Here is a 21053-nt window from a genome sequence, read left to right as displayed (position 1 = left end):
TTTTTTTTTTTTTTTTTTTTTTTTTTTTTTTTACTGTTGTGTCTGTAGGACCTCTATAGTGTCTATAGAGCAGTGGTTCTCTCAGCATATTTTGCATGATTGAATGGCTTGCATGTGTACCCAGTGCCTAGATGAGCATTCATTGATAGGAAAGCATCTGGGGGCAAAGCTTGCTAAGATTTGGGCATTAGTTAAAGAGGAAGGACATTAAAACAAATTTACACGGTTGGAATTGGTAAAGACTGTGAATGGAGAATAAAGCAGCCATATTCACCAGGAAAAGCTTGGCAGTGTGACAGACTGGTCAGTGTCATGCAGTAGAAACTGGCACCTTTAAGACTCACACTTGTATCTGTCTGACCATGAAGCTTTAAGCGTTAATGCATGATAAATTGTCCAAAAATGCAACACAGTTTTTCAGAAAAGTTGAGGAAAGATTTGTTTATTTATCATTCTATTTCCCAATCAATAAGGAAGATTGCTATTATAGAAGACCACATGAAGATGCACACACTGTGCTCTGGAATGCATACTGTTTTATATTCCTTTGCCTTGAACTTCATGGCTATAGAATATCTTTGCATCCCTGTAATGTGTACATAAATAAGTCAGAAACTGGACTCCATTAGGATTAAAATGTACACAAATGCCTTTTTCCTTGTCTTCTTGTTTCCTTCTCAGTTTCCTTGAAGGATTTGTCATTTGCTGGGATTTTCTTTGCTCTCTGTAGAATTAGCTGGTCTCTGTTGCACTACTCATATATTTGACACCATCTTTATGCTGTTACAGAATTATAGTAGAAGATGCTGTGGACTGGCAACCCTATGACAAATTGGTCCTTAGCTCCACTTCTTATGAGCCTCATGAAGCAGAGGTCCTCACTGTGAAAGAAGTCAAGGGTCATCATGTCAGGATCCACGAACGCCTCAAATACCAGCACACTGGTAAAGCTCTGGTTTGTTGGTTGAAGGAAGTGAATGCGTCAGGTGCTCAGACACCTGCCTATGGATCTTTCATCTGGTTGCCATTCAAAGGAAAGGATATGCCTTTATTGATGCCCTGGACTTACCCCAGAAGACTTTATCTTTATTTCTTCATTCATTTTAGTTGTTAAAGAATACTTAGATATAAGGGAGGTTTTTTTTTTTAATTCATAATGACAAGTCTAAGAGTAGAAGCTTTGAGAATCTTGTTCAAGGTCACTGAGCAGTTTTGTGGATAAGCCAGAATAAAAGTCATAGACACTAACTTTCCAGTTAATTTCCTGGCACATTGAATTCGTAATCCCATAGAATATGCTAGTTATTGTCAACAATTACTTCATTTTCCATACTTAGAAATGTATCCTTCCTGACACCAAATACATATTATATATTGATTGCTGCTGCTACTAAGACTAAAAAATGGAGAAAAACTTACAATATCTTTTTGTAAAAATACTTAATATTTTTATATTCTATACATAGTACAAATGTACTCTATATAAATAATAAATAAGTATAATCTTCCTGTTCTATTAAATAAATCCACCTCAGGAGATATAGCTATTTAGTGACAAAATATGAAAATAAAAGGGTTAGATAATTTTTTGTATTATATATGTAAGAGGGAATTATATGTTTCCACCAACACTGTCTGAAACTACTTCTAAGTCATAATTTCAAGGATTAATTCCGCCCCCCTCTCTTTCTTTCTCTCTGTCTATTTTTGTTGAGATGAGGGTCTCACTATGGTGCCCAGGTTGGTCTCACACTTCTAGGCTCAAGTGATCCTTGAGCCTCAGCCTCCTGAGCAGCCTGTGCTACCATGCCTGGATTGATTTCTTTTTAAAAAAAAAAAAAAAAAACGTAGCAAAGTAAAGAGAAATCATCAGCAATCTTTGCTCATAAAAGCCAAAGTAAAATGGCAATGGAGGCCATGAGACTGGCCAGTAGGTCCTTCCATCCTTCCATCCCATGCTGTAGGAGCTTGTTCAAGAAGTGGAAAGCCTGAGACTTGCCGTGAGAGGGTGCTGCTTCTCTTTTTGCTTTACTCTAATACCTTGCAGCTTGTGCTCTGTCACTGCCTGGGCTGATCTGGGATTCCTTACTCTCCTGGAAGAAGTTGGTGGATGATATACAGCATCTCACAATGGCGATTTAAGGAAGGGAGCTGGGAACCTGCTAATTGGACAGGTCTGCCTTGATTTCTCTGTACCAGTGGCCTGTTCTGGTCCCCACAGTTATTGAGAAGAGATGAATTCTCACTCAAACACTTACTCTGATCCCAAAGAGAGACAAGTGAACAGATTTTTCATTTCTCAGCTGACATTTGTGAAGAATGCCCGAGGAAAAGTAGACCTTAATGTTGGTAGGACTTCCGAGGGGAAAGAAGTGTTTTCATTTGTGAGATGCACTGGGTCCCCAGCTAGCCATTTCCAAAATAGGTTTTTAAATGTTTTTTATTTTTTCTTCCCAACTCCTTTTGCCCCAGGAAGTGTCCACGTCATGGAAGATGGCCAACACATCCATTTGGCTGCTGAGGTTGGACTGTTGACCCGAAATATACGAATTCAGTCTGACACATTGTGTAAGGGGAGACTACTTGTGGGGTCCTTCAGGAAGTCTAGCAGGGAAGAATTTTCAGGTAAATGAAATTTAAGTTACTAACCATTACCATTTGGGACCTATTTATCTGGGACACTCAGAAATTCTAACTGTGAGAATTTTCACTTACAATATAGAATGTTCAAATTAGATGTTCCTTTGTCCTCTAAAAAGCTATGAATTTTCAGTCCTAATCTGTGCTTAATTATCAATGTGATGTTAAAATAATATACCAGAGATCAGCACATATGCACATTTTTACCTCAAAAAAAAAAATCTTCAGCAGATGTGAAATTTCCTCTGCTTTGAAATTATAGATGATTTAATGACCATTTGAATTTTATCTCTTTCCTGAATTTCTATTACTTGTTCCCAGTAGCATGCTATATCTGATGGCAGACATCAGCTCATGCTATAAATTAATGGCTTAAATTTAAATAAAAATGATTTCCATATTTTCCACTGCTTTAAGGATCAATTCAATCTTTCTTTTTTATTCAAGCTTTAGCCCTTTTGGAATGCTGCAAAATTGTTTGATTAGGACCTCGTTTCTTAAACTTGTGCTTCTTAAACATTCCAAAGTCGCTCCCAAAGTTTGGGAAAGGCTATCTTTGTGGTTCCATTTTGGAAAGTTGCTACATACACAAATATAATGAAATCTCAGAGAAAGTCTGTAATAAAGGATCTAGCCACTTTCCAAATATGTTCATCATGGGACCTTCTGTTGATGCATCTGTCTCACCAATTTGGCAAAAGGCAATATTTGAACTCTAAATTACAGGTTCAGGATTTCTGGTCCATAGAACAAGTTTTCTCTCCACAAGTTCTAGTTCCATAAAGTCTTGCCAGAGGTGATTTTTTTTTTTTTTTTGACCCCTAGGAGGCAATTGGCAGTATTTGTAGTCAATTTTATTTATTTATTTATTTATTTATTTATTTATTTATTTATTAAAAACCTTTTTTTTTTAGTTGTTGATGGGCCTTTATTTATTTATTTATATGTGGTGCTGAGAATTGAACCCAGTGCCTCACACATGTGAGGCAAGTGCTCTACCACTGATCCACGACCCCAGCCCAGTCAATTTTATTTGTCACAAGTTGGGCATTTCCAGTGTCAAGTAGGTATATCCTGTAATTTCCTACAATGCACAAGACAGTCACCCATCTGGGTCAAATGTCAATAATGTGGAGGATGAGAAATCCTGCTCTAGAAGACTGAGACAAAGCCTGGGTTCTGGTCATGTAGAAATGAGACATTTGATGTTATGAATATGGAGAATAGGAAAGGGACAAGATAGGACCTCCGTTAATTGAGACTGTAGGCCAGGCTGGAGCATGGACCTGGAACAGGAGAGAAGACCGAACATAAGGTTTTAGCTGAGCATGAGGCATGAGCAGAACTAGCATCAAGACTTATCTAAACCTCTTACTTTACTCATTTAGGGCTTTCTAAAGTATCGCCAAGAAGATAAAGAGAAACTATATTAAATTCTTATAGGAAGCATGCTGGTTTTCACCCAGTGGAAACTTTGTTCTTATTTAATCCTAATAGTTTTGTGAGAGAGACATGTTATCTTCCTATAGTAGGAAACAGTATGTAATTCAATTTCCTATTTATTTGTATAACTCCTTAATAAGCTTGTGAATTCCTAGAGGGTAAGGTTGGACCTTTCATTTCTGCTCTCCTAGTATGGTGACTGCCGTGTATTAGGTACTTATTAAATATGAACAGATAAAATTAATGAAGAGTAATAAAAGTCATTTAATTAGTAAGTGGCAGATTCAAACCTTACTCTTAAGTCCTTATTAAATAAGAACTTAATTCTGTAATAATTTTGGGGTTTTAACAAAGTTATAAAGATAGTATGAGGAACCCCAATAATTTTTTCACCCAGTTTCCTTTACTGTTAATATCTGACATAACACTGGTACATTTGTGAAAACTAAGAAATCAACTTTGGCATATTAATATTAATCAAACTCAAGACATTTTTCTTATTTCACCTGTTTTTTCACCCATATCCATTTCTGTTCCAGATTACAACACAGGTTATCTTTCTACATTAAGAAACCTTGATGATCAGGAAAATAAAAATCAAAACTGTACTAAGAATTAATCTCAATTTAATCAGAATGACAATTATCAAGAACACAAATACAAATAATAATAATAAATGCTGATGAGAATGTGGGAATAAAGGTACACTTGTACTTTATTGGTGGGACTGCAAATTAGTACAATAGGTCTAGAAAGCAATATAGAGATTCCTTAAAAAACTAGGAATGAAACTGCCATATGATCCATCTGTCTCAATCATTGGCATTTATCCAAAAGAACTAAAATCAGTATACCATAGTGATATAGTCTCTTAAATGTTTGTAGCATCAAAATTCACAATAACCAAATTATGGAATCAGCCCAGATGCCTGTCAGTAGATGAGTGGATCAAGAAAACTTGATGCATAGCCAGGTGCTGTGCACACACCTCTAATCTCAGCTGCTTGAAGGGAAGCAGGAGAATACCAAGTTCAAAGCCAGCCTCAGCAACTTAGCAAGGCCCTAAGCAATTTGGTGAGATTTTGTCTCAAAATAAAAAATATAAAAAAAATTATATATGGTATATTTAACATAATGGAGTTTTAATCTCACAATGAAGAATGAAATAATGGCATTTGTCAGTAAATGGATGGAAATGGAGAACATCATGCTAAGTGAAATAAGCCAGACTTGGAAAATCAAGGGTCAAATGTTTTCTCTCATATGTGGAAGCTAAAGCAAAACAAGGGAAAGGAGTCAGATGGTGGTGGGAATAAGATATAAATACATAGAAAAGATTAGTGGAATAGAAGGTAGAAAAGAAAAGAAAGGGAGGAAGGATGGGAAAGTGGAGGAATTGTGGAATGAATCTGTGAAGTGTCCCCAAAAGCTTACATGTGAGGCAGCGCAAGAAGGTTCAGAGGAGAAATGATTTGAGTTGTAAGAGTCTTAACACAATAAGTGGTTTAACCAGGATAGGGATTAACTACGTGTAACTGAAGTGGTAGGGTGTGGCTGGAGGATGTGGAAATTGGGGCGTGGCTTTGGGTATAAATTTGTATCTGGCATGGGGAGAACTCTCTGCTTCCTGACCACCGTGATGTGAGCTGCTTCCTTCAGCCACACTCTCCTGCTATGATGTTCAGCCTCACCATTAGCCCAAGAAATGGAGCTGGCCTTCTAAGGACTAAGACCTCTGAAACCGTGATCCCTCAAATAATTGCGCTGGTTGGGTCCTTTAGTCACAGCAGCGCACACACACAAAAAAAGACTAAAACACTAAGAAAATCATGTTATATACATATATAAGTGTACCAAAGGAAATTTTACCTTTATGCATATGTAGAAAGTACCAATTAACAATAAATAAATAAAGAAACAAAAAGAATATCAGTCAAGTAGAAGGAGGATAATAGGGAAGTGAGGAGGGAAGGAAAGCAAGGATGGGGAATGGGGATTAAAATCAAATTACTTGCATGCATGATTTTGTCAAAATGAGGCTAACTGCTATGTATAAATTATAATATTAAAAATTAAAATATCAGCACCCCCACCCCAGCCCATCCCTAAACACACCAGAGCCTGGATGAGGTAGAATTTGCAGGGGTAGGTCAGGGAGGCCACCCATAGGGGTTGAATGGTTATAGGACTGCAAAGCAGGCCAGGACAATTCCTACTTTAAATTGGAAGGCTATATCACTCTTCTCTTTTTGACCAATAACATCTAGCTAGAAAGTTTTTCAGAACTGTGATTCAAAAGGAAAAGTAGGAAAGTACTTAAGAATGAAATTATTGCTTAATTCTTCATATAATTGCTCAAGACATTTGAAGTATTTGCTACTGATTAATTTTTAGTCATTGGTTACTTTGCATGCAAGTAATAGGTCTTGAACAATTTAAAACTGTGAATTACAATCATACAAGTATAAGCCATTAAAAATAATTAAATGATGCCTTGACTGAGGCACTAGAACTACCATCTGTAATAGAAAACGAGCTATTTGTGTGTGGACTTGCTCTTGCATTCGGTGCCTTTTGTGCCAAGGCAAGGTATATCACCTGATGAGTATGTTTTGGATGTTTTATCATTGTGAATGTTTCTATAACATCCATCAGTTCATCTTCAAGCATTATTAGCTGAGAAATGCTGGAATCCTGTTGTCTGGTCACAAGGAGACCCATATGTCTATCACTTTGTGTCCTTCCCACAGGGCTTGCTTCTTCACAGAAGTTGATTTTCAAGGGTTCTAACTTTTCATCTGTGAAAAAGGCAGGGGAGAAGTGAAGGGTTTAGGCTGGACTACATTTGAGCTTTAAATACGATTACTTAAACAGTGAAATTGAAACTTTAAATGCATAGTGTCCTCATTTTAAATGGAAGAAATAACTTTCTACTTTACCTTTGTCAGTACTCAGTACCTCAAAATTCCAAAAGCCAAAGAAAGGAGTGAGGGCCCAAGGTGTGCCCCACCTAGCAAAAAAATGCATGATGTGTTTTTGGCATTTATAGCTCAATTACCTGAATCCAATCCAAAGTTAGTCCCTTTGTACCACCACAACTTCCACTCTGGTTAGTGTGCTGCCTAGGTTAATAGCACAGCATTATGTATAGCAGCATATGCCCAAGTCCCAGTCCTAGCTTGTCAGTTAAACCTTTTTTCCTCTGTTTCCTTATCAGCAAAATGGGGATAATGACTATACTGACCTCATAGGATATTTGTAAAAATTAAGACTTGACATATACATGAATTAGAATAGGACCTGGCATATAATAAGCTTTATATTATAGTTATGTATTATAGTTACTAATTCAGTTCATTATTAATTTATAAGAATTCACCTGTCATCAGGAATATATACACTGACTTATTAATGTTCATTATATTTTAAAATCAATGTACTGGGTGAATATTTTTTACCCATGGTAACAGTATCTCCTTAAAACAGTACAAATAAAATCCTCAAAGAGACTAAATAATTTACTATTCTCTTCTGATATAAAAGCTGCAGAAAATCTTGTTATTATAGAAACGAAGCAGGAAATAAAGTATAGTTAGGACAAGAATACAGAAAAGATTTCACAAGGTCTTTTGAATTATCTTGAAAGTGTGTTATGGTTTCTGTTATATTTCCATCAAGTAGCACATTTAATTTTAGATTTCTGGACATTAGTTGGACACAAGTAAATTTTGCACTTGTACTTCTCTTAAGAAATGTTTGGAGTGTTTTAAGGGGTTGGTCATTATATCATATACACGATATCTTTGTGGAGATGGTTGTGGTCTTTTTACTTGAACTCACTGTGACAGAGAGGGAGATTTGACTCAGGTGAGAAGCCAGGAACACATGTTCCTTTCATTGTTCCCCAGGACCTTGACTCAGCCCTCCACAAATGCACAGAATCTTTAAACCAGCTATACCTAAATCCAAAGCCTCTTTCTTTTCCTTACATTTTCTTTCCTCTCTCCCCATCCTATTCTAGACACTTCAGATTGCACATGGAATCTTTTTATGAATTAATTTGATATTACTAGTGATTCATATTTTGATAGTGAGACTCAATGGTGTGAAATATAGATCTGTTGTTGTGTATAAACTGCTACATTTTAATTTAAAAAATCTGCATGTTCTGATGCCCTGTAGTGGATCTTCCTTTTGCATTTTATGAGGAAGAAGCCTGATGACATGTGTTTTGTTGATAGGTGTCCTTCAACTTCTAAATGTGGAAATTCAGAATTTTGGCTCACCATCACATTCATCCATTGAATTCACTAATGTGTCAGCAGGATCCTGGATCATATCTTCTACGGTACACCAGAGCTGTGGTGGGGGCATTCATGCATCTGCAAGTCATGGCATAATTTTAAACGACAATATAGTGTTTGGCACAGCTGGCCATGGCATTGATTTGGAGGGTCAGGCCTACTCTCTCACTAATAATCTTGCAGTTTTGATGACACAGTCAGTGTGGTCTGCCATTTGGGTGGCAGGAATCAAAGTGAACCGCGCAAAGGATATCTACCTCCATGGCAATGTTGTGGCAGGATCAGAGAGACTTGGCTTTCACCTACGAGGACACAGGTGCTCCTCTCAAGTGCTTTGGTCTGGCAACGTGGCCCACTCAAACCTTCATGGTCTTCATGTGTTTAAGGAAAGTGGACCTGACAACTGTACCTGTATCACTGGCTTCCTGGCTTTCAAGAACTTTGACTATGGTGCGATGATACAGGTGGAGAATAGCGTGGAGATGGAGAATATCACTCTGGTAGACAATGCTATTGGTCTTTTGGCAGCAGTGTATGTGTCTTCTGTTCCACAGAGATCCATCAGAAATGTGCAGATTGTGCTTAGGAATTCAGTCATTATAGCCACCAGCTCCTCTTTTGACTGTATTCAGGACAGAATGAAGCCTTACTCGGCCAATGTGACATCAACAGATCGAGCGCCTCCCAATCCTAGAGGAGGCCGCGTTGGTATCCTGTGGCCTGGGTTCACCTCAGAACCAAACCAGTGGCCTCTGGAGCCATGGCACAAAGTGAGGAATGGCTATTCAGTTTCAGGAATCATGAAACTTGAAGGTAGGGTGTTTGGACTTATCCAAGTAATCCAAACGATTTCATACATGTGTGCATAGACTTTTAAATAGCATTCTGAAATTATATCAACCAAAAGGTCTAGTGTAGTCTAGTGCTTGTGTCCAATTATAGTCTTCTGTTTTTATAGCCACAATGTGGTTTATAATGAAAGTGAGTTATTGCAGTTAATTGGTTTATACATGTTGGAGAGGTTTCATAGCGATTACTTAACTTGATTATTTGACAATTTTTTTAGCTAGATGCTATTTATCCTGTTATATAATAGAGTAAACTGAGATGCAGGGATTATGCCTCATGTGATGTTGCTAGTAGAGGGATGAGTAGCTAAGGTTAAAATCATAGTTTTACCACAATTTGTGCAGTTCCTCTTATATCAGATCATTTTTGGATTAATGTACTCACTCCCCACTCACTTAGTTTACCTGGCAGTTGGTTTTTCTGTAAAATAAATGGATTTTGATCAAGTCTTTGATAAAAGTATTATTCTAAAGACTTTAATGTGTTAGAATACTCTTTTCTTCTGCATACAATGTCCATGTGTTAAAAATTTTATGGATATTTTATATCAAAACTTATGGAAACTCCTGAGCCTATCCTGAATAGCTTTAAACTGACTCTGGGATATCCATTATTTATGGGAATATTTCATTGTGGAATCCATATTTGTGATTGATGACTTATATGATATAATATTATAGTATATTTTTAAAATTTTTCCAGGTGTCACCTTTTCTGGTTTTGTAAAGAGTTGCTCTAGTGGTGACCTGGACATTTGTATTCTGCCAAATGTAGAGAGCCCTGGAATCATGCACCCAATAATTGCAGAAAGGACTAGGATGCTCAGGATGAAAGATGAGAACAAGTTCTACTTTCCTCCATTACACCACAGGTACCACTTTGATTATTGAGAATAAGTCATGTTTTTGAAGTATTTGGCAATTCTTCAACCATCCCCAGCTATTTTTTAGAAAAAATGAAATCATCAAAGATCTAGAAATAAGTTGCTGTAGAATGAAATAGGACATTGATTTAATGACCTCAGTTCTTTACCCCTCCTATATTCTTGTCCTTTCCTGTATGATTTTTGAAATATCTCTTCCAACTAGGCAGAAGTTATTTTCTTCCCCCTGAGTTTGGACTAAACCATCTGCCTTTCTTTGGCTGACAAAAGAGGTAGAAGTGATGAGGAGAACTATTTATTGATGCTGTTTTATAGTTTTGTCTTAATTAGAGAGACTTTTTTGGAATATTTTCAAAATAACTGGAAACAAATTGCTCTAATTCATCACTCTTTTATGAAGTAGTACAGTGTTAGTAGTATTCAGAAAGAGATCCTGGTTATGAGGTGGCAAAGATCTTGAGAGACTTTGTGCAGACACAAGAATATAGAAGGAGATTATGTCTTCTCCCCAGAATTCTTGAGCTGAACCATGAGACAAATATTCACATTTCAACCCTGTGGTACTACTGTTCTTTGACACAGGATCTGAAAGTTTTTCAAGAATATGAAAATTAGACAGGGAGTATGGATCACTTGTACTTTCCCACAACACTGGAGAAACTCCGTTAATTTACGAAAAGAATCTAAAAAATCCCACCCTAACTGGAAACTTTATGTGTTTGGCCTAACACCAGTCCCCCCCACCCTTTTTTTTTTTTTTGATGTTCATTCTTGAACCATTTTAGGTACCTAAGCACTTAGATATGCAATCCATTGTGAATAGCCATGTTTCCTTCTATTGTCCAATTTTTCTTCTGTTCACTTCACATACCTATGGGTTGAAATAATTGTAAAGCTACATGTTGTAGTCAGTTTGTGTGCCTTTAACAAAATATCATAAACTGGATGATTTGTAAAGCCCAGAAATTTATTTCTTACAAGATCCAGGCACAAGCATGATTGGTATCATGTGAGGGCTGTTGTCTGCTTCATCCTTCTGAGCGGAGGAATATGCTATCCTCCCCTGGTAGAGTGGACAGAAGGACAAAGAGTCTGTCTTCAATGTTGAGCCCTTTTATTAGGGTGCTAATCCCATTCATGAAGACCCTATCCTAATGACTCAGTCATATCCCAAAGGCCATACTTCTCAATACAGTTGCATTGAGATTAAGTTTCAACATGAATTTTGGAGAAGCAGCATCATTCAAACCACAGCATTACATGATACTTCATTCTTTGTACTATAATACCAACATGTTGTTTACATAAATCAATATTTAATATTTTTACTACTGGCACCTAAAAATAGTAGATCAGCCAAAGTAAAATAAATGATCTATAGTTCACTGTTATAAGGTACATACCTATTACTTATTTTATATACTACTCAACTAAATTCTAGAAGTGCAGGGATAATATATAGTTATATCACCATTACATTACCCAACCTGTCAGTAGTACTTTCCAATAGATCTTTGAATGAGATTATCTATTTTTACTGTTTGTATATAGTTTAAATATAGTTATATTTATAGAAATAATCTTAAAATATTACAAAACTCTGAATGTCTATGAAGAAATTATTATAGTGTTCAGTAGATACCAGAAGTGGAAGCATGTATCATACCTTGCCTCTTAGAAATTCAATAATTCATATAAATATTACATAACCAGATGTCCAGAATATTTTGTTAATAAAATTCTCTTTCTTCTTGAACATGTAACTGGGAAATAACTTATTTTCTATGAAGTTTTATTTCATATCTACTTAACATATTATTAATGATACAATTCTGTTGAACTTATTATATATGAGCTTAGCACTACCCAATGTTTTCTTCTTGCTGCCTATCATGAAATGAGAGCTGCTTTTTGTCTTTCTTCGTAGGAGAGATTTGGAAAGAGTGACCTGCCCTGAATCAGATTGTGAAAGTCCAAGAAAATATCTCTTCAAGGATATGGATGGTAGAGCCCTGGGTCTGCCTCCACCAATCTCTGTATTTCCTAAAACTGAGGCAGAATGGACTGGATCTTTCTATAACACAGGTTGGTTGTGTCTGCACAGGATGCCAGTGGTAGTACTAGCATGTGTGTGAAGGAGCTGGTTGGGCTGTGTGGTCTAGTGGCAACAAAATATACTGCATAGGAACTGAGTTCTAGAGTTGGAGTCTGTGCTAATATACCATGAAAGTCACATGCATCACAGAAATGCTGTCATTAAGAGGTATCATAACATTACTGCCGTGCCCTGTATGGTTTACCTGTGTCTATGTTGCAGGCACAGCATCCAGGTCTGTGCATAGGTGGAAGAACACTCCTCTCACTGGCTGGGACATCTGGTTTAAGCAGCTCTCATACTCAGTATTCCACAGCATGCATTGAACCAGCCCTTTTGGATTTTGAGCCCACCTATCTCTTCTGTCAGAACTTGAAGGCTCTCACTCTGGACAGGGTGGTACAAGAGATACCACGAAGTTTGTCTCCCTTTTCTGCAAGTGTCCCTTAAACTGCACTGTGCTCAGAAGTCCTTCTTCTTTCTGATACAACCAGAGCCACTTTGCATAACAACTTTTATATCTGGATCCCTGGGAAGATCATTGTCTTTATATTTCCACTAACAGTGAGACTCTGAATTCCCATTTGAATTCATCTGGAACCTGTTGCAGGCATATTTAAAGAATATTTCCTGCTTTCTCCCTGCTTCATTGGTTGATTCTTTTAAAAATTTCTTTTCTGACCACTCTTCTCCTTTTTAGGTTCTGAATGTATGACTGTCCCAGGACTATGTTCTTAGAACTTTTACTTCTTTTCCCTAATTTTGCTCAGGACCAAGATGGAAATACCATTCGTTCAATGGTGATAACTTTCAGTTTGTAGAACCAGTCCATAGTCCAATCTTTACACAATAGCCAGAATTATTTTTTAACTTTCCAGTGGCATTCCATGCACACAGAACTAAATCAGAATTAAATCCAAACGACCAGCCTAGGAGAGTTGGAGTATTTGACTCCTGCCTGCTCATTCTCTCATCACCTATGGCTTCCCCTTTGTTTACCTATCATGGTCTTCTTAACACTTTTTCCTTTAATGTAAAACACTTATCCCTAGCTCAGGGTATTTGTACTGGCTACTATTCTGTTTGGAACATCTTATTATCTCTTCTTTAAGAACTGATTCCCTTTTTTCAAATAATGACTCCTCAGAGAAACCATCCATAACCACTCATCTAGAGAATTATTTTGTCCATTATTATCTGGTCCCACTAGGCATGCATTTTTATTATTATTATTATTTGGTCAGAATCCCATTACCTGACAATATATTATAAATATAATTGCTTAATTGTTGATCTGTTTTTTGCCCCTTTAAACACAAACTTGATGAGGGCTGGGATTTTGTCTGGCTTACTGATGTGTATTTGGGATGATGCCCAACAAATATTGGTTGACTGGCTCATCAAATGAATGGGTATGGATACCCAGGAAGAATGTTAACAGTATTTGTTCCAAACCATTCAAGAGCATCCAGAAGAAATTAAGGCCTTCAGGTCATTGGCTTATGGATTTATCTCTAATATTGAAGTCTGCAATGCAGAAGATTCTAGGTAAATTTTTTATTTGGCTGCATCTTTCTTCCATTTGAACTACTGTCACAGTATAAAATTTGGCATTTAGTATATTGGTATTAATTTAATACCTATACTAATACTATATATTAGTATAATACTATACTAATTTAATTTCCATAAAATTCCATGTTTGAACAGTTATACTTTTTTTGTATTCATCTTGCATCTTTCTGTATAGTGAAGACTTATCTTTGCAATAGAGTGACATGCTATGGGGACTATAGTATAGGTTTTAAAGTCATGCTAAGAATATAGAAATGCTGAGTAAATATTAATTTCAGTATATCAGTTATATTTGTGAATATACCCAGCAAATACATGTTTGCACAGAAGAATGAAATTCAGACACACACACACACACACACACACACACACACACACGTACATGTACATATATATGGAGAGAGAGAAAAAATATGTGGAGAGTTGTAAAGGAAAAATAAAGATGATAGGCAGCTACTCTTCCATTTACTGCTAGATCTACTCAAATAGATTTCTATAGTTAGATTTTTCTATTGGTTTTCAGAATCATCTCATTTTTACAAGTGTTTGTACCATCCCATGTGTAATTCCATGAATTGTAGGACTTTTCTGGACTTGTTATTTGGTAAGGGATATATTTCTGTGCAATTAATAACAAGGGATATGGGTCCTATAATGTTTAATGAAAATTAAATTTCATCCTAAAAGAAAAGAAAAAGGACTAAAGATAATGTCTAGTTTAGATGCAAAGCTTAGAATCAAGTGGTTTATGTGGCTAATCCCAGAAAACTTCAGTAGGAAAGTGGGAAATGAGACTGGGAAATAAAGCCAATAAAGGATGTGTCATCAAGCAAGTGAGCACTGTGTAAGCTAGAGCTCAACTCTGCTGGAAACGCCAGGAGATCATGACCCCAAATGGTCCCAACCAAGTCCTGAGGAAGCTAATGATGCATTTATAAGTTATACCTCTTCTTGCCATAGAATGAGAGATGCTTCAAGCTATATGGACTCTCTAGCCCTTGGGCTTTCTCTCACCACAGATCAAGTATACTCTTTCCTGTAGCCAGAAAATATTTTTTTTTTTCTTAGAAGGAAGTCATAGGTTTTTGCAGTAGCACACTTTGATATACAAAGGTGGGTGCCAAAAACAAGGATGTGAAAATATCTGTTACAAATAGAACTCTGAAATATAAATCCAATACTCCATGTTTAAATCATAGGGGCATTTTTATGAACTTTTTAGGTGGTTGCTTACCCCAATATGCAATTCATTATTTGGGCACAAATAAGCTGTTGCCATTGTTTGCAATGCTGGTGTGCTAGTTTTTTCTCAGCTCTCTACCATGGCTGTGAAACACCAATCAATGGTAAAACTCTGGAAGGTAATATACTACTACCTGCCATTTACTATCAGGGTATGGACTAGTATATATATGTATGTGACTGGCTGAGTGTATATATGAAGCGGTATATGACCAACTGTCTAAGGTCCTGATGTTTTGAAGCTTTATAAAAATTAGATGACGTTGCTATAGGTGCCAATGGCAAGGATTCCCACAGTGGAATTTGCTGTTTGGTGCATTAGGAAAATAATACATGTCCTCCTTCAATGAAGGAGACAACACTGAATCATGGTGCTTTCTAGGTACTAATAGATTTGTAGTATTTTCCTTTGATTTCCAAAATATAGGTAAATCTTTTCTTCTCTAAGGCAAGGCTTTAACATTTTTAAATTATTCTTTCTTAGATACTTTCTACTCTTTGTCCACAATCTGTTAAATGAGAAAAGTACAAATTTAATTTTAAGAGAATTGTATTTTGTATTTTTAAAAGAGCAGTCTGTGCTCTTCTGTCAACCAGAGAAAGAATTGTGACTCAGGTGGAAATGGAGACCACTAGAACTAATGTCATTGGGTTTGTCATACCCTTATGTCTTTTATCTCTTTCATTGGCAAATCTCTCCTATCTATTTGGAATCCATTGTTCTTTGAGGTTTACTTTGAATTTGGAAACAACTGATTTTATTTGCACATTTAAGTTGTACTCACTGGGTCCCAAGCATACTGTCAGGCATCAGGAGCAAAAACCACCCATGTGGATCAGCTAGTAGAAACGCTGTGCCAGTGTTTTGCTATCTGTGTAGTGCAGGGTGTGTAGCCAGGGGAAAAAGTGAACTGTTAATTTTGCTTTATACTTATCTGCAAGTTTGCATTTGCAGCCAACTTTGAAAAATTCATGGCAATAGAGTGCAAGACAGCTAATCCCAAACAGGCGATCCTTTGCAAACTACTTGCATTTTATTCCAGAAAGAATTTCTTTTGATTAGATCTGTAAGTCCAGAATCATTTAGAAAAAACAAAGCCTTGAAAATGATATCTCACTTAGATGAATATTAATACCAGGGCTTTCCATTCTGGCTTCTTAATCATTTCCTGTTTGTCCCCTTCTAAAATGAATGGCATCACCTCACAGACTAGTTCACACCTGGGAAGGACCTGTGCTGGTGTGAGGAGACTGAAAGAAATCAGAGCTTTAGTTTTGATAGCAACCATGCTGAAGAAGGCTAGGAGTGAGATAATATAGAAGCTAGTATTACTTGAGCACCTTTCATGTGCTAAGTGCTGAATTTGGCATTCTCCTTCATTCCAAAAATGTGTTTTTGTTTGCTGACTATCTACCAGCATCTTTCTACATGGAAACCATATAGTGACCAGGATGGTATCATGAAATATATACAGGAAACACAGTAGAGATAAGAGGGATTTAAAAAAAAATAGTGTTTTAGACTAGAGAATTAAAATTGTGCATGGGGGTATATGGAAGTAGATATTTGAAATAGAGTTACATTTCAGTTAAAAATTGAAGGAAGAGTGAGGAGTCACTACTCTGAGAAAGGGGAAGATATTTCCAGGGATGGGGACCAGTCAGAGCATGGGCTCTGAGATAAGAATGATCTCAGCAAGTTTGAGGGTGTGGGTAGATAGGAGACCAGTGTGAATGGCATGTAGTTAATGAGAAATAGTTGCAGGTAGACAGGAGCAAGCTCCTTTGTAGGCCAGGTTAACAGGCTTGCAATTTGTTAAAATGGAATTATTTAATTTTATTATGTATGTTTAAGTTGTACACCATGATGTTTTGATATGCATAGAGAAATGGTTGCTATAGTCAAGCAAATTAGCATATCTTCATCTCAGATAGTTATTCACCTTTTTTGTTATTTTTTGTGGCAAGAGCATCAAAAATTAATTATTAGTAAAAATTTGATTATAATACAATGTTATTAACTGTAGCCCTCATATGGTACATTAGTCTCTAGACTTATTCTCTCTATATATCTGTAAGTTTGTCCACTGTTTTACATCTACTTATTTCCTCTCCCCTCTACCCCTCTATCCCTGGTAAGTACTGTTTTATTCTCTATTTCTATGGACTGTGTTAAAGGTTCAGGAAGGAGGTGGTAGGATTCTGTCAATTCTCTGCAAAGAGCCTACTGCCTGCTGGGGAGTGATTGCCCAATGGATGGGAGAAAGCTCCAAGCAGACAGTGCACTCAGGAAGCTGTGTAGGTTGAGACAAAAAGGGGTCTTCTAGAGGTGCTGTCCCACACCAGTGCCCCACCAGTCTGTGCCGGCCCACAAGCTCTTGGTGACCACTCAAAAGACATAATTACAGAAATTTACCATTGAGAAACATAGCAATTTGGGCTGAGGATGTAGCTCAAAGGTAGAGCTCTAGCCCAGCATGAGGCCATGGGTTCAATCTCCACTACTGAAAAAAAAAAAAAAAGTGCTTTCCCACAATGAGGCAGAAGGGAATTGTGCATCAGAAGGTAGAAACACAGCAATGTGAACAGAGTCTGTTCAGTCTAACAAACAAAATGCAAAATGTGGGGCTTACATTTCATGCGTCTAATTTGTATTATAACTTACATTTATGAATTTACATTAATTTATGTCTTTGATAGAAAATTTAAAACAAAACAAAACCCCCAATATTTCTTCACAATGTTGTCAGGATAGGGCTTCCCAAGGCTGGCTTATCATCAGATTCATCCGGGCATTGAGCATTCATTTGCGTGCGGGAGGATTTTGACTCAATAGGCATGCATGAATTCCAGGCCTTTTACATGTGCGCACACATGTGCACCATCACAAGTGATTCTATTGTGTTGTATTTAAAATCACTGCCATAGAATTGTATATGCCCTTTGAAGGAGAAAAACAAGGTATTTAAGAAGGCAATATTTTTAATTTAAAAAGAGGGCAGTTTCAATTTCTCATGAGAAATCAAGAATTAGTTCTCCATATGGAATACTAACAGACATAAACATTTACATATATACACACTGGATATATTTCTGAAAGGGAAAAAAAACATTAAGAAGACACAGGAATGTTTGCAATCTAGATTAAGTCTTGGAATAAAAACAATATGTTAAACCCTTACGTTTTAACAGATATCCTCTAGTACTGAGGTGAGTCAAATAACCTCAAAATGTCACCTTCATCGCAAATCACTGAATACAAATGGGTTTGATATTGTTTATTTTTTAAACTCCACATTGAATCATTAATTTTTTTTAAAAAAAACTAAGTTTCACGATAAGCTTTTCCCACACTCTCCTTGACATTATTTTCATCAAATTAGGGCTGTCTGAGCAGCACTTTTGATCAAATCTACATTTAGGGCAGGTGTGAATTTCCCATTCTTTACCAAGAGGGTGAGGGACATCTTTCAAATTGTGTTACTTCTTGGACACTTCTCAAGAAAGTTATAAGCCATAGTGAGACCTTAAGAGTGACTTGTCTCAAATCAAAAATAAAATATTAGGCTGATAAAAAAGAAAATAAAGTTGGCCTTTGACTGTCAGCCCACATCATGATGAAGTGGCTTCTAACTGAATAAAGGGAGAGTTGGAGTAACCGGCAGAGTGGCAAGCATTTTCTCAACTCTCTGTTGCTAGATCTCAAAATGCGCCTTTTCTTTAAGCTTACTAGGCTTCTATTTCTTCCCATTTGTCCTGAGAGTGACAGCAAGGCGGTATTATAAAATGAGAGAATGGAGAGGGCGGGAGAAAATGAGAGGACAGAATGGAGAGAGGAAACGGTTGTTAGAAAATTTGTCTGCCAATATCTGTGCTTGCAGAGGTCTTTTTCTTCTAGCTAGAGGGGGAAATACCATTCTCTTTTCCCAAGCAATTATAGGCCCCAAAGATTGAAACTTGGTATATAGCTCTTTAATCTCAGCAGATATTTATGGTTAAACATTAGACTTTTAGGATTCCAGATGTCAGGGTATTAAAATATAAAGGCACAGTGAAGTCTCAGAAAATATTAGACTCTTTGGGATATGTGGCTGCAAGGGATTTTTATCCCAGGCAAGGATAAGGCATCTAGTGATACTTTGTAAGACTCAAAGAGCAACTTTCCTTCACCTCATTTTCTCACTCTCCCAGGACTTGCCTGGTCTTCAGGCAATGAATGGCATAGCAGTAACTGATTGCTTTTTGGAGTAGTCCATGCTGAGCGTTGGCATGATTTTCATGTGTGATTTGTAAAGGATGACATGAAAAGACATGTGATCTGTGGGGACAATTTCCTTTACCTTTCCTCAATCTGGACATTTTATTACTGTGATTATCTTGCTCCTCAGATCTTCCATTAACAATAACTATCATAAAAAAATTCACTATATTCCTGGCTCGCTGCTGAGGCTTGTAGATGAATCATCCTATTTAATGTCATTAACAGGATCTATCCTATGAGAAACACTCTTACTGCCTTCATTTTTTAGATATGGAAACTGATATGGAGATGTAAGATACTTTGTCCAAGTCACTTAGCTAATGAGCAAAGGACTCAGGACTGAAGTGTGTTCTTAAGACTGTGCTGTATTCTGTCCAGAGCCTACCATCCAAGTTTTCTTCCTTCTTTCTCTATGTTCTTTTATGTTAGCTATCTTAAATCTATCAATTTCCTCCAAAGCTATGTCAAAAAGTACAGAGCATACTGGGACTGTGCAATTATTCCAGCAATCACCCACCCAACTAGTAATAATGATTGTCCCCATTTATTCAGTACACTCCATGTGCCAGTCATTATACTCTGTAGTTCAAACATCCTCACTTATCCTTACAACAACCTGAACATCTAAGAATTCTTTTCCCTTTAAGCATTTGGGGAAATAAGGTTTCAGAGAAGTTAACTAATTTTTCATGCTTCCACAGCTAGAATGTGCAGAACTAAAATTTAAAACTATGTTTGACTCCAAACTTGGGCTCATAACCATTTCTAGATAATTACCATGTGGTCTAAATCATCTGGTGTAACTCTGTGCAGATATATATTTAACCAAATAATTCACATATTTCTACTGTATTTGATAACAAATAGATTTTTAGATTTTAAAAAGTAACTGTCAGTTCCTTTAGCATTTTTGAAAGGCAGTGTAATAACAATAAAAAGTCTCATTTAGTTTATCTTATTTGTATGTAATACAAATATGTATTTATAGATGGCCATTTCTTTATGTACAAAATAAAGGGACTATGTTGCACCTAAGACAAACCAAATTTTTACAGCACTAACCATTGGAGGTTATTTGATGAAAATGAAGTAGTTATAGAGAACTAGCTATGGTCCTAAGGTCAAATTTTATTGTGGCAATTTTTCTGTAGCTTCCCCTTTATGAATGATGTTGTTTTTTTCTTTTTCTCCCAATCTAGACAGTATCTATTGAGTACTCAGTGAGAGCAAGGTGCCATGCACTTTTAGGAATCCAAAGAAGAGACAATTCCTTCCCTCACACATGGTGGGAGGCACGCCACAGCATGGGATGGAAGAATACAGTTGATCCAAAATCAGCACAAAGTACACTGTGGAAATTACATGTAGTGGGGAATGTAGACAAAGGCACTGGGGAGAAAATGGAATTTTTAATGAGATCTATGGATAAAGATTGAAAAGGACTGTGTGAAAAATGTAAGCAAAGGCATTGTGTTTAGAAACAGCAGGTGCAGGTCCGTCCTCTGTAGTGCAGTGTAAGCACCTGCCCTGTGAAACGCTCACTGCCTTTTCCACATGGGTGTGGATATCCTGCTCTCAATGCATCTGCCTGTCACTCAACTCCATTGCTGTACTTCTCACGTTCTACTGCCTCTATTGCACAGGTCTGCCTTTTCAATAGACAATAAGTATCATTGTGATGATATATATATGAGGTATTCCCCAAAAGCTCACATGTGAGACAATGTAAGATTTTTTAGAGGTGAAATGGTTAGATTATGA

General features: G+C 36.8%; 1 protein-coding gene across 1 annotated transcript in view; it reads left to right on the top strand.

Annotated features, from left to right (window-relative positions):
- The window catches only part of Pkhd1 (PKHD1 ciliary IPT domain containing fibrocystin/polyductin), a 427258-nt gene that overhangs the window by 305727 nt on the left and 100478 nt on the right, over positions 1 to 21053 (top strand). Inside the window, exons 53-57 of the mRNA XM_048805732.1 lie at positions 790 to 944; positions 2473 to 2625; positions 8325 to 9200; positions 9939 to 10107; positions 12047 to 12204. Coding sequence (XP_048661689.1) covers positions 790 to 944; positions 2473 to 2625; positions 8325 to 9200; positions 9939 to 10107; positions 12047 to 12204 — 1511 coding nt within the window. The remainder of the gene's footprint in view (positions 1 to 789; positions 945 to 2472; positions 2626 to 8324; positions 9201 to 9938; positions 10108 to 12046; positions 12205 to 21053) is intronic.

This window comes from Marmota marmota, unplaced genomic scaffold (assembly GCF_001458135.2).
Source record: "Marmota marmota marmota unplaced genomic scaffold, marMar, whole genome shotgun sequence".
Lineage (NCBI taxonomy): Eukaryota > Metazoa > Chordata > Mammalia > Rodentia > Sciuridae > Marmota > Marmota marmota.
This window is presented reverse-complemented; position numbering and strand designations above follow the sequence as displayed.